The 15,834-nt window shown below is 39.7% G+C and overlaps 3 protein-coding genes across 11 annotated transcripts in view; 2 read left to right on the top strand and 1 right to left on the bottom strand.

The window, feature by feature from the left end:
- LOC109973676 (dynein regulatory complex protein 1-like) overlaps positions 1-1,631 on the top strand; it is a 6,901-nt gene extending 5,270 nt beyond the window's left edge. For all 3 annotated transcript variants that reach the window (XM_020623444.1, XM_020623441.1, XM_020623443.1), the window contains 4 exons: positions 462-548; positions 646-768; positions 944-1,071; positions 1,156-1,631. In XM_020623444.1, coding sequence (XP_020479100.1) covers positions 462-548; positions 646-768; positions 944-1,071; positions 1,156-1,252 — 435 coding nt within the window. In that variant the 3' untranslated portion in view covers positions 1,253-1,631. The remainder of the gene's footprint in view (positions 1-461; positions 549-645; positions 769-943; positions 1,072-1,155) is intronic.
- A 1,274-nt stretch (positions 1,632-2,905) lies between these two features.
- LOC109973678 (apoptosis-stimulating of p53 protein 1-like) overlaps positions 2,906-15,834 on the top strand; it is a 51,368-nt gene continuing 38,439 nt past the window's right edge. For 2 of the 7 annotated variants that reach the window (XM_020623452.1, XM_020623446.1), the window contains exons 1-2: positions 3,147-3,324; positions 3,395-4,103. In XM_020623452.1, the coding sequence (XP_020479108.1) occupies positions 4,038-4,103 (66 nt within the window). In that variant the 5' untranslated portion in view covers positions 3,147-3,324; positions 3,395-4,037. Of the gene's footprint in view, positions 2,997-3,146; positions 3,325-3,394; positions 4,104-10,594; positions 11,291-15,834 lie in introns of those variants that run through there. The other 5 variants (XM_020623447.1, XM_020623450.1, XM_020623449.1 and 2 more) reach the window with 5 other exon arrangements.
- Positions 5,878-9,551, bottom strand: LOC109973680 (uncharacterized). Its single transcript, XM_020623457.1, has 3 exons — positions 8,085-9,551; positions 7,547-8,023; positions 5,878-6,365 (listed from the first exon to the last, which is right to left on the bottom strand). Exons 1-3 carry the CDS (start codon positions 9,534-9,536, stop codon positions 6,177-6,179), a joined length of 2,118 nt encoding a protein of 705 aa, XP_020479113.1. The 5' UTR covers positions 9,537-9,551; the 3' UTR covers positions 5,878-6,176.

Here is a 15,834-nt window from a genome sequence, read left to right as displayed (position 1 = left end):
TACTGACTTTGGTAATCCCCTGATTTTTTTCCCCCTAATGCCACCATAAGGTTGACAATTGTGGGTTTGAGTGACATGTCTCCACCACTATTTAATGGATTACAGTGAAATCTGGCTCAGACTTTCATGTTCCCATCAGTATTGTAGGTGATCCCTTAACTTTTTACATAGTGTCACTGTCATGTAAAATTTTTAATTTGTCCAACACTTTGGTTCATGACCGACTACCTGAAAAGCTAATCACATCTCCATCAGCTTCTGTTCTAATTTGTTAGTGCTAAATAGAAAATGTTAGCATGCTAACATGTCCAATCAAGATGGCGAACATTAGTCTATTAAATGTTGTTTTGTTAGCAATTCATTGTGATCTTGTTAGCATGTTGCTAGTGTGGCCGTAAACTTTATCTTCTTTATGCCATTGTTGTTGTTCTTACTAATGGTTGCACTTATGTTACTGTCAGCAAATTTGTCTGCATGAATGTGAAGACTTACTTGCAAGAGACAAGACTGAATGGGAACAACGCATGCAGGAACTTATGGACAAAGAGGTCAAGATAACTGAAACAAAAGCACACATGCAAACCTTCATTCTTCCTTCATCCTTATTCATAGCTCTGTATCTAATTATATCTAATATACTTCTAGCTAGAGAGGCTGACACAAAGGAAGAAGACAGTGAACGAGTATGAAGCTACAATTCACAATCTGATGTTGGAGACTATCGAGCACCTCAGAATCTGTGAAATGGAACAGAATGCAAAGTTTCAGGTTTGCACAAAGATCAAGATGATTTAAATGGAAAGGGCAGAGTACAGTCTCAGAAACTGAAGTAGATGGTTGTAGTGATTCTAAATGCATTGCAAAGAGTAGAACAAATGTTTCACAATTTGACAGTCAAAGTCTTGGTGTTGCATGCCTCCAAATCCTGTTCCTACCACTGCAGGCACTGGAGAGAGAGCGCCAGTGGGTAAAGGCTGACAACATGATCGTGAACCTAAAAAGGATAAGGCAAAACCACGAGATGGCTGTACACAAGTGCAGCCTGTATAAAATGAATAAGAGGCTGATCAGGTAGTACAGACTTTCTCACACATTCACACACAAACTGTAATATTTATTTCACTTTACGTTTCTCTGGATGGCTGTGTGAATCAGATTGAACGATGAGGTGAAACACCTGGAGGATAAGAGTTCCAGTCAGGGGAAACAGTTAACAAAGAAAAGCCACCATTTGTCCAAGCACTACAAATGAAGCATCCACCAAAAACCCCTGGCAAAATTATTAAAGTGGTGAGGAATGAACAAGAGACTCATTTGTCTTTCTTTGGTTTATTAAGCATGCAGTTATTTCTCTTTCAGCCATTCTTTGTCTTTAAATGACAAAGAATAAAAAGATACAATCTTTATAGGTAGAGCAAACAGGCAACAGGGTGTGGAGACAAACCCGTCTGGCTGAGGGTGATAATTATCTGCAAGATACGGCGTCTGTTTAGGTGGTTAAACAGAATATGTTACGCCCTGGTTGCGGAAATTCAAGATTGCACTTTCTATTGAGGACTCTGACCTTTATTTCTTAATGCACCACAAGTGTTGTCATCTCACCCCACTGATGTACAAAAGTCACAATAAAAATCAAGAACTAAGAACGCTGATTTACCGATTTAACTGAATAAAGCTGATAAGAGGAATTTATGCTTATAAAATGTAATAATAAGGCACAGACTGATTATTTAATACAGAGTTAGAAATAATACCTTGTTTATTGAATTTATCACTATTAAGTTAAGTAAATAATTACTTTTAAACAAAGAACTTCGTTTCTAACTAAAAAGTATATACAAAATGGAAGACATCGGTGAACAATCTCCATTCCTGGTTTACATGAAAACTTCATTACAACCATTTAAGAAAGCATTCACTGTTTTTGTGAGACATAGTCATCTCTAATTGTAAAGCAAGCATTGGGATTAGACAACTTCCATTAATTAATAATAATAAAAATTTAAAAAAGCCTTTCCTGTTGTAAACAGTTCTAATCCAGTGTTCAGTGGTGCATTTGCTGTTTGCTGAAAGGAAAACTACTGTAGATGCTTACTTATAGCCATTATGGGTAGCTCATAGCAAAGGTTTGTATCAGTATAGAAGTACCTAAATACTTTGTAATGGTTTATTGTATCAGTATGGAAGTACCTAAACACTTGGTGTTGGTTTACAGGTGAGAATTTAAAGCCTTTTTATGGAAACCCAAACATTGAAATTAATAATCATATGAATAAATTGTGTAAAGTATATACTTTCACAAACAATTTGTGAAATCATTCAAGAAATATTAAAACTTAAGTCATTATTTTGAAATGGTATTTCATCATTCTTACTTGATTGTACAGGAACTGGCCCGTCAGTGTTATATAAGGATATATTCTTATTACTGTGTAACACTGAACCTGTATGGTTGAAGATGAGCTGCGTAACTATTTTATATACTCTTGAGTAGTTTAACTTTATTATTATATCTTAGAGACTCATCATCTTAATCTGTAAAGGAACTTTATAAATTCAATAATTCTAAAGGATTAAATTCCCAATATTTACCCATTGTGCAAATCTGCAAACCGCTGAGGAAATCCAACTGGTTTGCAGATTGTCCACAAAAAGAAAACTAGAAGCCACAGGCTGCTGTATTGTGAGGGTGCTGCCACTAGGTGGAGACAAGGCCAAGTGCAGCTGCAATTTATGAAGTCATTCCAAGGATAAGGATAATCACCTTTGTTGGCCAAGTATGTTACACACAAGGAATTTGTTTCCTTGTACAGAACCAAGGAAGCCATCTGCAGCGCCAACTCAACCGATGGCTCTAACCATCAGGGGCAACTTAGGGGTTCAGTGTCTTCAACGGGGGCAACTTAGGGGTTCAGTGTCTTCGACAAGGGCACTTCGACACATGGACTGCAGGCAACTGCTCTACCCACTGAACTACAGTTGCCCCATGACCATCTGTATGCAACACTTCTGCCTTAAGATTTGTATTTATGAAGCTCAAAATATTTGTTTTTGTTGAGACTGTCAAATGTATAAATTCAATTATATGTTCATCATTGAGGTCATAGTTAAAGGCGGCATTGTACTGGACTACATTATATTCAGAGGTGTTCCTAATATTCTGACCCTCTTGTGTATATCAATGGGCAGGACAAAAATATACATATTCATTTCTATCCATGTGTCTTCCTGCAGAGCCAGAGAAAAAAGGTGAACGATGCTCTACCGATGGCTGCGGCACTGGCCGAAGTGCAATGCCCTGGCCCACAACTTGCTGCTCAGAAAGTGAGTATGGGCATGAGAAGAGGTCCAGGTCTCAGACTACAGTGCCTGACTGGTGTGTTTCTCTCTCTAGTCCAGACGATTGGCAGTTCTATCCCTCCTACTTTGACTCTGTCTTCCACCTGATGGATCAGGTATGGAGTCTGTCCAAAGAAGGCGAACAGTGAGTGCAAAGGAGATTCATTTTAAGGGGACACTAGTGCGTTTTCAGAGCTGTGAGTAGCAGACCTCGACCAAACTGTTGGTAGCAGGCTCACTATACCTGAACACATTCCTACGTCATGTGTGTACCGATCTGTTAATCAGCATGTAGCTCAGACTCATGCCGTGTTGAAAGTCGGTGTTTCTAGGTCCGACCTGGAAACATTGCCAGAAAAGTGACCAGGGAGTTCTTCAGACCTGAAGCCGACTCGTTCAGATGCAGTCAGATTAATAGAAAGGAGTGCGCGTCTGAAGGAAGACTACAGTATGTTCAGCCTGTTGAGTTGTTCTTGAATCGCTGTGAGCCCCTGTGCTGCTCTTGACCTCTAGACGTTGGAGGGCAGCAATAGAGAAGAATACACAAAATGTTAATCTGTGCCTTCTTCTCTTCTCCAGCTGTTCAGAGGGGTCTGTATGTCGCACTTTGGCCAAGGTGGTGAGGTCTGTGCAGGAGAGAATTAAGGGTGAGGACAGTAAAGAGTCCCGTCCCGTCCTTGGGCTGTATCATTCTCTCGATGTGGATGGAAAACCACAGCTTTTTACGGAGCTCAAGGCTCACTATCATCACGGGCTCAAGTTTGGTAAGAACATTACTTCTGTTGATCCTCAGACCTCTTGGCATTAACATTAGTCCTGGTTAATCAGATCGTACATGGAGCAAAGAGGCAGAAATCTTGTAACATCACCCAAACTGGATGAAATGTGAGCGTGACGTGTCCAAGTGCAGCATGCTCTGTGGCCAGAAGACGAATACAGGCTTGGAACAAATCATCAGAATCCTTTAAGACCGAGGCCACGTGGGATTAGCTTAATATGAATGTTTACCAAAAACCATGTTGTCTGTTCAAATACCCACAATTCTTTCTAGCAGAATATAGCTACTTGATTTTAATCAAGCAGAGAGAAACATGAGAACTCTTCATGGAAATCATGTCTGCAGCGATAAAATCACAGTTTGAAAACTAGCAAGTATCGTGTGTTCTAGTTCAGTCCAGACCAAAGCACGGAGGATTCTGTCTAGTTTGACCCAGATCTGATTGTTCAGCCAGCGTGTAGTTCTGTAGCAGTTCTGTTCTGGGATGTCATGAGCAGCTTGAGGGGTGTTTCACTCGACGACATCGGACCTAATTGTACATAACAGTTGTGCAGCCTTGTCAAAGTGCAGTGTGCAGGGACAGTAGTGTGTTAGTAGCTACCATGTGTTATGTTTCAGAAGCCCAAAACCAAAATATGAATATATTTAAGGTAAGGATGTGTTTAAAAAACACATCAACACCAGCTGCTCCTCCTGTGATTCTGCTCCTGAAACTGTTGTGCACTTGTTGTGCTCCTATAACTTCACTGAAATGTTTTGGTCAGACCTGCTTTTATTCACAGTAAAATTCTCAGTTTTCTTTTAAAAACATTGTTCTCATGACTTTTGAGCACAAGAAGGATGATGACAACAAATACTTCATAACAAACTTTTATATTTGCTAAATATTATATTCATAAATGTAAATGTAATCATTTAAAACCTCTCATGGCTGCCTTCATAAACGATATCAAAACATACTTAGAAAGTATAACATTCTCAAAAATGCTGGTAAAATGTTACACTTATGTGAAACGTATGCTATTGAATTGTGATTTTTATCTATCGTGCTCCTTCACTGTGTTTATTTAATACTGTCCTTGTGCTCCCTGCCTTTGTCCTGGTTTGTTCTGTTTGCTCATTGTTTCAATAAAAATTATTTAAAACGAATGAATGAATTGATTGATTTAATGGCAGAGAGCAAACCAACTTTCAGGTGCATTAAATCAACGAGGGTCGCATTAAAACCTCACAAATTTCACCCTGGTAAGTAAGTTTATCTATAAAAGAGGTTTCTACTCTGTGAACTCAAAATGAGTCTGTAACTCGTTTATTTTTTGAAAATCCCTTTTCCAAATCGTTCTGGGCTGAGACACATTTTACCTTTCACTTCTTATAAAATTGTATACGTTTCTACAAACTGATTTTAGTAAAGACCTGGATAACGCAATTAAGCTTTTATGTTTAATGATCAAACTTGATATACACACAAAGCCAGAGTGATATCCTCTACCAAATATTCATTTGTTTTACTCTGAATTCAACATTTTGTCTAATTCACTAAAGATGTTCAAATAAAATAAGGAAGCCTTTAAAACATCCCGCATTTTGCAATGACAGCCACAAATGAAAAAATGATTCATAGGTAGAATATATATTGTAAGTTGTGTTTATTTTTTTCTATTAATTTTTATAATTCTAATTATTATTTAGTTTACTCTTCTCTCTGATAAGCATGTCCAAAGACATGCACCCTAAGCTGCATGTCTTTGGACTGTAGGAGGAAGCCGGAGAGAACCCATGCATGCAGACTCCACACAGAAAGGTTCAAACCGGGAACCTTCTTGCTGTGAGGCGACAGCGCTAACCACCGCACTGCTGTGCTGCCCTTTGGTGATGTTTGTACACCAAAATAATATCTTCCCAGTGTCATCTTTTTCTGTAGCTAAAGCATTTGGATGTGCTTTTCTCACAATGGGATGAAGCCGGAGTACCCGGAGAGAACCCACGTAGACACAGGGAGAACATGCAGATATATCTTCCCAGTGCCATCTGGGATTGGCATACTATGACACCAGTGTTATCTTTTTTTGAAGGTAAAGCATCTGGAGATGGCTCTACCCACAGAGGAGAAGAACGTGGAGATGGTGCAAGGCTTTGCTGCTGTCATGTGCTTTCTGATAGAAGAGACTATGGCTTTTTTAATTTCTGTGTTCCTTGTCAACATGGCAACCAGTACAGCTGTTGGACTGCCCTGTGTCTTATATATGTCCTTGTAAATTTTTTTGTGCGGAGTGAGAGGCAACAACTGCAAGAGTGAAAGTGGATTTCAAGAATCCTATGGAGTCATTAAAGGATAAGGCTGGTGATTTTACTGTCAACAAATCCCATGAAAAGACCAAACCCAACAGTGAATGTGTCTAATAAGTGTTGTGTTTATTCAGAGCTCGATTCAGCTTGTTTCCCTGTGCCATAAAGCCTTAGTATTGTCCAGAAACTATTAAAAACACATAAGTGTTTAACTGGGTGAAATGTATCTTCGTTTCTTTATAAAAACATACTGGCATGATAGTTTATCTATAAACAGCTCTAATAACAACAGTCACTTTCACAGTGTCTGGAAAGGAGTTCCTGTAAGGCAGAGGACGACACACATGGTCTAGATACACACAAAGCCAGAGTGATATCCTCTACCAAATATTCATTTGTTTTACTCTGAATTCAACGTTTTGTCTAATTCACTAAAGATGTTCAAATAAAATAAGGAAGCCTTTAAAACATCCCGCATTTTGCAATGACAGCCACAAATGAAAAAATGATTCATAGGTAGAATATATATTGTAAGTTGTGTTTATTTTTTTCTATTAATTTTTATAATTCTAATTATTATTTAGTTTACTCTTCTCTCTGATAAGCATGTCCAAAGACATGCACCCTAAGCTGCATGTCTTTGGACTGTAGGAGGAAGCCGGAGAGAACCCATGCATGCAGACTCCACACAGAAAGGTTCAAACCGGGAACCTTCTTGCTGTGAGGCGACAGCGCTAACCACCGCACTGCTGTGCTGCCCTTTGGTGATGTTTGTACACCAAAATAATATCTTCCCAGTGTCATCTTTTTCTGTAGCTAAAGCATTTGGATGTGCTTTTCTCACAATGGGATGAAGCCGGAGTACCCGGAGAGAACCCACGTAGACACAGGGAGAACATGCAGATATATCTTCCCAGTGCCATCTGGGATTGGCATACTATGACACCAGTGTTATCTTTTTTTGAAGGTAAAGCATCTGGAGATGGCTCTACCCACAGAGGAGAAGAACGTGGAGATGGTGCAAGGCTTTGCTGCTGTCATGTGCTTTCTGATAGAAGAGACTATGGCTTTTTTAATTTCTGTGTTCCTTGTCAACATGGCAACCAGTACAGCTGTTGGACTGCCCTGTGTCTTATATATGTCCTTGTAAATTTTTTTGGAGAGGATGTTTAAAGTTCTTTTGCTCATAGAAAAATCGATGGCCTTGACTTCCACCCATATTTGTTCCAGCAGGTTTTCAATGAGATCTTCTCGGAATCTGAAATCGTCCCTTTTTACCTTTCTGGCTGTCCGTCTAAGAAGATTCTCCACAAGAATCCTGACAGCTGCTTTCTTTTGGTCCACCTGCACTGTGATGTCCTCCACAGGTTCAGCACACATGTTCTTGCATTCTGATGTCTCACCTGTGGCTAAATGTGCAGTGTGCTCACATTCTGACAGCTCATTGACTATTGTATATACAGGGTCCTCACATTGTGACGGCTCACCATCTACAAGGGCCTCGCATTCTGACGGCTCATTGACTATTTCATATACAGGGTCCTCACATTGTGACGGCTCACCATCTACAAGGGCCTCGCATTCTGACGGCTCATTGACTATTTCATATACAGGGTCCTGCCACATCTACAAGGGCCTCACATTCTGACGGCTCATTGACTATTTCATATACAGCGTCCTGCCATTGTGACGACTCATCATCTCCAGGGTCCTCAGATTCTGACAGCTCACCTGTGAATAAGGATGCTCTTTCCACAGCTTGCATTATATCACATGTAAGCTCTTTACTGTGGTTGCTGGCCTGACTGTCCATCCACCAGACAATCAATGTCAGGAAAAAGTGCATTTTGTTCTCTATGTCACCATATAGGGCAGCAAGTGACTTAGGGACGTTCAGTGGCTTTTTTCTACCTGTCATGTGTTTATAGAAGACATCACTAAGTTGCATTTCAACTTGATTAAATTCATGGCATCGATGGTAGCCAAATTTTTTGGTCACAATAAGAATATCTTCTTCACCCTTCTTCATGAAGATCAGAGTATCAATCTCATCCACGAGTGACTGGATTGACTTACTGCATTTGGCTTTATAGCCAGGATGGCTTTTCTTCAGCTGAGCCAGGATGCGATATATTAATGTTCTGGCAAACAGCTTTGAAAAGAGGTTTCTTGTCTTGACCTCAATGCCTTCCACAGTCACTGTGGGCCACTCTGGGAGGTGTTCTGGACTTTGTCCTGCAGCAACAGAGTCTTTCAGACTCTGAACCTGTTCAGCAGTTAGCTGAGAGATGTCTTCAGCAACAGCTTTAATCTTCTGAGAACAGTCCAGGTGTAGCCGCTTGTACCGGAGGTCTGGCACATCTCTTAAAAGAGTTTCTGTGATGTATCCCAACCCCAAGCATAGTTTTTCCCCAATAGCTTGAGTTCTCTTCACATGGAAAGCCTTTTTCAGGTAGATGAATGGGTGTATCCTGGGACTGTCTGGTCTGCACAGCCTGCATGTTAATTCCGATGCCCCCTCTAACACAGTAGAGACATGGAAAATCATCTCATTTAATACATCAGGCCGAACCAGAGCACAAATTAAATATGGCTTAGAGTCCTTCATCTTGTCCGGATGTACACGCAGTAGGACGTTTCTAGTTTCTTTATGAATCAGACGTACAAGGTTTGACACACTGACTTGTTGCGATGCGCTTAGCTTCTTGCCATTCATAAAATTAGAAAAAATCCTAGTGAGCATTTTAGATAGACGGGTCCGAAGCTGTTCAAAGGTTCTGTCCTTATTGTTAATTCTGGCAATCAGCCATTTATGTGTCAACATTTGTATAATTTCCAAAACCAACTCTGCAATCAAAGCTTTAGCGGGAACCTTAAAGGGCATGCTCCGCTTTTCTCTGTTTAACACCTGATATTTTGTCAGGCACTCAATCAGGGATGTGATCCGCAAGCCTAGAACACCCACATCTTCTGACATTTCTTCTAGATCTGCCAAAATTTTCTCAGAGTTCTCCATTTCTTGCAGTAAACTCTCGTTATTTCTATTCTTTAGCAGCGTTTCGGTGTAAATGAGATAGTAAGGCAGCTCGTCCTCTCGTACACTTCTGAATTCCTTTGATCCTACGATCATCGTGACGTCATCGCGATGATCGCTTATATAGGACGCTTGCTTGTGCGCATGCGCATACCTGGCAGCAGTTGCCACGGCGAAAGCATTGCAATTCCATAATACACTTAGGAAAATTATGTAAATATAAATATAATTATCATAATATCATAAAATGTTAAACTGCAGTGTTACATATGCCTGTAACACATCCAACAGAAGTAGTGAGTTTGATGAGTCTGTATGAGATTATAATTAGAAAATATCACAATTTATATTAAATCCTATGGCACTAAAATCACCATTTTACCATCATCAAAAATCACTAAAAGTCTGGTTGAGCCACACATTCAAGTGGGAGCTGTTCTCTTAGGGCAGGGGTGTCAAACTCAATCTCACAGGGGCCAAAACTCAAAGCACACTTCAGGTCACGGGCCAAACAGGATAAACATTTATTTTACAGACTAAAACTAAACATTTTTTGAACATAAATATGAATCGAAACAGGCAGGATACAATATTATTCCAAAATAAATAAACTTGAACTTAAAATCACCAACCCTATTTCTGCTAAGCCTTACATTAACAAACACCTGCTTTTTGTCTGGACACCAGACGTCACACACTTTCATCATGCAGCTCTTCAGAAACTCTCCCTCGGTAAATGTCCGGGCTCATTTTCTCCTCTGTCCCAATAAAACTTACTTTCACAGCAGCTTCACTGTGTGATTTCACTTTGGTGAAAACGTCTGCTGTGATGTCAGATTCCTCTTCAACTCCTCTACCTTCTGTAGCTTCTGCTCTGTAAACATATACTCAGCCTCCCACCGGTTTAGAAAGGCTCTGTTTTCAGAATCAACTTTCCTCTTGGCCATTGTTAGGGGCTAGCTTTGACCTGAAATTAGGGTTGTATACATCAACAGACGCTTGATTGATCTGATGTAATTGATGCGGGAATGATCGCAGGTAGCCTATCGTTCGGTAAGGCAGCTGTTGCGCTGCATTATGGGATTTGTAGTTTGTGTGTTATCGGCGCTTCATATCGCCGGGCCGTTAAAAAAAAATATATAAAATGATCTCGTGGGCCGGATGTGGCCCACGGGCCTTGAGTTTGACACATGTGACGTAGGGTGTAGTAACAGCCGAGAGGGTGCGCTCTCGCCCAAGATAGTATGAATGAACATGTCCGGAAAATAGTGGTGATTTTTCTACTGGTGCTTGTTCCACCATCTATTTTTCCAAACTATTTTATTGAACCTGTAGGCTATTTATTGGGGGCAGAGGAGGAGGAGAGGGAGTGCGGGGGCAGGTGGGGGGGATGATCGGGATGTTGACCCAGTTCACCCTGCAGACCAAACCAGAGGAGCGACCGCTGTGGAGCAAAAATCCCTGATATTTTAATAATGAAACTACAACTGGTGGTTTCTCACATCAAGTAGCGTTTCGTCTCTGCGTGTAAAACAGCAGAGAGAGAGAGAATCAGTGTGTGTGTGTGTGTGTGTGTGTGACAGAGTGAGGAAGAAAGAAAGGAAGGAAGAGGGAGGGATTGGAAGAGGAAAGTGGGGAGAAGCTGGAGTTGTAGGTTTTTTGTGCATCTGGATATCTGGCTGCAGCTAGAGAAAGAGAAGAGTTTGGATGTATGGAGAATTACCAGTAACCAGCGGAAAAGACCGAAAAAGCGCATTAAAAGAAAAGTGGAGGGAGAGTAAGGAAGGAGGAGAAAGTTGTATTTCTAACGGGACAGGAGGAAAAGTGCCAGACCAGCAGAAATGCTGCCGGTGAGTTTTCAGTCATGAAACGTAACAAACATGATGTTAAAATGTATCCACGAGAGTTTGTAACATAACCGTCACCAGCGGATATAACGTCCAATGTAGAGCTATTTGTGAGGGGTTTGACTCAATGACTCAAAACTGATCGTGTGGGATTTACGGTAGCACAAACTGGAGGTGTCCTTTTTATAAGAAAGGAGACGTAGTTACCCTCTGTAATATTAGAGGTGTTTGATACACTTCTCAGCTACAATGAAAACCAACTTTTCATAGCTTCTCACAGTCTGCGTAGACACTGATAACAGTGCAGTGATGGAAAGGAATGGTTGGGGAAAATCAGGATATTTCAGTAGAATGTAGACAGGAGGCACAGATTTAATCCACCTATATCGATATGTTTTAGAAAAACAAACACTGAACATTAAAACCATCCAAGGTTTGAGCTATATTTAGTTGCCAAAGTCAAAGAAAATTAAACCGGAAGTTGGTCACTGCTTTCAAAATGGAAACACTTGTAGCCTATTGGAGCCTTGGGATTGATTCAGACATAGATAATCTTAATTAAGGCCCTTATTTATTATCTAACACTATAATTTGTTGAAACACAGATATAAACATTTGTTGATGTATTTGTGAACCCCTCCTATGGTAACCCATAAGTTTAGGTTGCCCACCTATATAAACAGCTGACTGATATTATACGAAAACAGTAGTAATAACATAAAATATATCTTCTTTGGCAAAATTATAATTGTTGAGAAGTACTGTACATTTATAAAAACTTCAAAATGTCCTTGTATCATGTACAATTACATTATATGTCTGTTTTAATTCTTTTATTACATGTGTTTAGAGCTAGTGCATGCTTCAAGTGTAGCCTGTTAATAAGAAATAGTCAGAATGATAGAAACAATTTACATTTTAGTTTAAGAAAGAAAAAGTTGACTATTGAAGTGTTTATTTTGAGTTATAAAACTGGTTTATACTTATGCAGCCTTGAATATTTTTGTGATCTCTTAGTGAGCTTGCAACACACCAATCAAAGAGGCTTTTATTTTGAAAGGTTATTATCAGCAGTCCCTTTTTTGTCTGTCTGTCTTTAGGACAAATTATGGTCTTTACACTAATGCCAGCATGTGTGTGTGTGTGTGTTTGTGGTGTGTGTGAGTGTGTTTTAGACAACCCACTCTCAAACCCAAACACACTTGCAAGACATAATACACATGCTGTTATGCATGTGTTGTGCACTTAACCAGTTGAATTATTTTCATACTTAATATTTATACATCCTGAACATTTGGAATGCATTTGTACATTGCTGTCCATCTTAAATACTGAAATATTAAAACACAGTCAGCCTTTCTTAGTGGATGTTAGGAATATACACACAGTCTAAAGTTTGCAGAAATAAGAGAAAGTGGTTTATGTGCCCACATATTGGAAAACACCCTTTGTGAAGGCCTTAGCCTAGTAAACCAAGCTGAAAAACCAGTAAACCATCAGTGATCCTGTTCCCATCCTGTCTTTCCTCTCTCAATCTTTATTTCTTTTTATCATGTGCTCTCTCCTTCACGCATACACACACTGAAAACACTACACTTCTTTGTGACTGAGTTGGGCTGCTGTCAGCTCAGAAGAATACACTGAAGATATAGAGATATGTTTACTACAGGGGCAGAAAGAGAGAGAGTACGAGAGACAGAAGCACAGAGAACATTACTACTGTGACCTTTCACCCCACCCTGAATGCCCTTCCTGGTTTAAGCATTTTATTTATCCTTTTATCCAGAGTACAGCGAGTTGTAGCTTGTGCCATTGTCCACTCAGAGTTCACAGCTTTGTGACTTTAAAGAGCCCATGGTATGCTCATCTTGCTCATTTCCAGCCATTTAATGTTTAATCTTGGGTACCTCTAGATTAGTTTTGCACCCTTCATAACTCCACATAGTCTGTAATTATTTCAGAAGAATAAAACCAGAGAGCCTCTTCCTAAAAATGAGAGGACAGTTTGTGAACACACACACACCTCCTGCTACCAGTTTTGTGTCAAAAGTGGACAGCATTACGAACCACAGCAGCAGTAAGTGATTTGAATTTAGCTGAACAATGTACAGATGTTTTAAGTAAACGAAAGTTTTAAAATGCAAAACATCAATTAAATGGGTTTTCTCTTGAATGATTAATGCATTTGGGGCAAACTAGTACTATTTGTTCCTTATTTAAATTGCTGTGACATATTCTGGGAGGTGGTTGTGGATAGACATACGTGGTAGGAGAGAGAGTGCGCTGGTTGAGAAGGAATCCTGAAGGTTGTGTTTCACTGTTCACACATGGTTCCTATAGAGATAATACAGACTGACTTGTGTGTATGTGTGAGTGTGTGTTTGGGTGTGGGCAGAGCCGGGGTGTCTGGAATGCAAATCACCTTCAGCTGTCACTACGTTGCACTGTGCTCAGAACCACATGAAAACACATGGAGAGCTCAAGAACTGCCAACAGGGACGTTGCTGCAACTTTTGTTTGTGTTTCTTTTCACTTGCCCCTATTTTCATTTAGTTATATATGTATACACTTCAAATTAAACAAAAAATCTTGGCTTTTTATATTAAATCCAGTTTCTTTTCATTGTATTTATTTGATTTGTCAAAATTGAGTTCTAGCGTTCTGTTATCAGAGATACTGTATACAGTGTAAGGTTAGAGCATCATAATGTTTGCTTTTATGGTAATTAACTTACTTCTGAATGTGATTGGCTTAGTTTCTACATATCCCACTCCATATTTAAACTGGTAAATCCCTCCAGTTTGTAGCACGTGTTACTAGAAGCTGCCTTCTATACAAGGTCTGGATAAGTGACCTGTTTTCTCCTCAGGGTGTAATACTTTCCTAATTTTGGTTGATGTACTGGTTACACAGGATGTCTTCATATGTGGTGTTGGCAGTGGTTTCTTCTACACCCATGGAAGCAGACCACTGTCTGGCTATACATTAAATATGAATCTTCTGCCAGCAGCCTGTTAGCTTAGCTTAGCATAAAGGCTGAAACAGTGGGAAACAGCAAACAGAAAGCTAAATCTTACCAGCACTTTTAAAGCTCACTAAGTAACATCTGAAATCACACTAGTATAATGCATACAAAAACTGAATTGTAAAAATGTAATAAGCATTTTTTTTTCTTTTTTATATTAAACAAATTACTTATAATGTATTAATATATCCCAATTTGGGTTGCGTCAGGAAGGGCATCTGACGTAAAACACGTGCCAAATGTATACACGCGAACAGTTGATTCGCTGTGGCGACCCCTAAAGGGAACAGCCAAACATAGTAGTAGTAGTAGTAGACTTATAACGTGTTAGAAAGTGAGCTGTGCTGGTAGGCTAATTTTGTTGCCTTTGGACAGAGACTCACACCAGTGTAGAAATACTTTGGTACAAGTATTCCTGCATTAGAAGTTTTACTTAAAAAAGTACAAAACTATAAGCATCAAAATATTCTTAAAGTAGCAAAAGTAAAAGTACACATTATACAGAAACACCCATTACCTAACATTATTATTATTTTATTTATTTGTTACGTATCACTGAAATGTAACTGTGGTTTGTTTAAAGGGTGATATTGTGATAGTTTAGTACAAGGTCTCCTGGCAGCAGCTACAAAGGACTGTGGGACATAAACATCAGTCAGAGCCACATGACAAACTAATGTATGACAGAAGATTTATTGTTGTGTGGTCAAGTAGCAGAGTGCAAGCAAAAGCAGAAGTAAAAGGACAGATTGTTTTTACTTTGACTGTGTTCATGAATGTATTCAGTCATGCTGGTTCATCTCTTGTCACTCTCATCCCTTTCCACTGCACTGTCAACTGATTTTCTGTCAACTCCAATGGATGCAACAGACAACAGGCTCTGGGTGTGTATTTTGTGCATGCAAGCAAAATGTGACCTTGTGTGTGTGTGTGTGAGAGAGACAGACAGAGAGGGAGACAGCTCCTCTGCCAGTGTACATCCTGTGTTCTTGCTGTTTGTGTGTTTCAGTGTGTGTATAGCAGTGCAGTCATGCTGCAGTCTATCAGTGTAGCCTCTCTAATCTCTGCCCTCCAGCAGCACCACTGCTGCTCCTCGACAGCTTCACCCCACACCACTGGTCAACCAGTGCAGATATATTTATAGTTGGCGGATACTACATTTGCAGACATTTAGCATGTTGTGTTTGCATGACTATTTTTAGGTTTATTCCTCAACTCTAGACTCTGTCACTGCTACACAGGCTGTCATATTTCAGAACATTCATGCTGTCATTCAGAAGAGAAATAAAGCTATTAACATTCATAAAGCATTAGTTTGTAAGCAGCACTAAGAGCATAGTTAAACTAATGCATTTCACTTTGTTAGCTTTAATAATTTTGTAAGTGAAGGTGTCACTCTTGGCCCTAAGTGACCTGGCCGGCTCCAGCTCTTCTGGACACAAGGTTGGAACTAAGTTTTGTTCAGCCATTTGTATTGTGTAACACCCGCTCCATGAAACTGTGATAGCACATGATTCAGTAA

Source organism: Monopterus albus, unplaced genomic scaffold, assembly GCF_001952655.1.
Source record: "Monopterus albus unplaced genomic scaffold, M_albus_1.0 scaffold300.1, whole genome shotgun sequence".
NCBI lineage: Eukaryota > Metazoa > Chordata > Actinopteri > Synbranchiformes > Synbranchidae > Monopterus > Monopterus albus.
The sequence above is the reverse complement of the archived record's forward strand: the minus strand, read 5'-3'. Positions and strand labels throughout refer to the sequence as shown.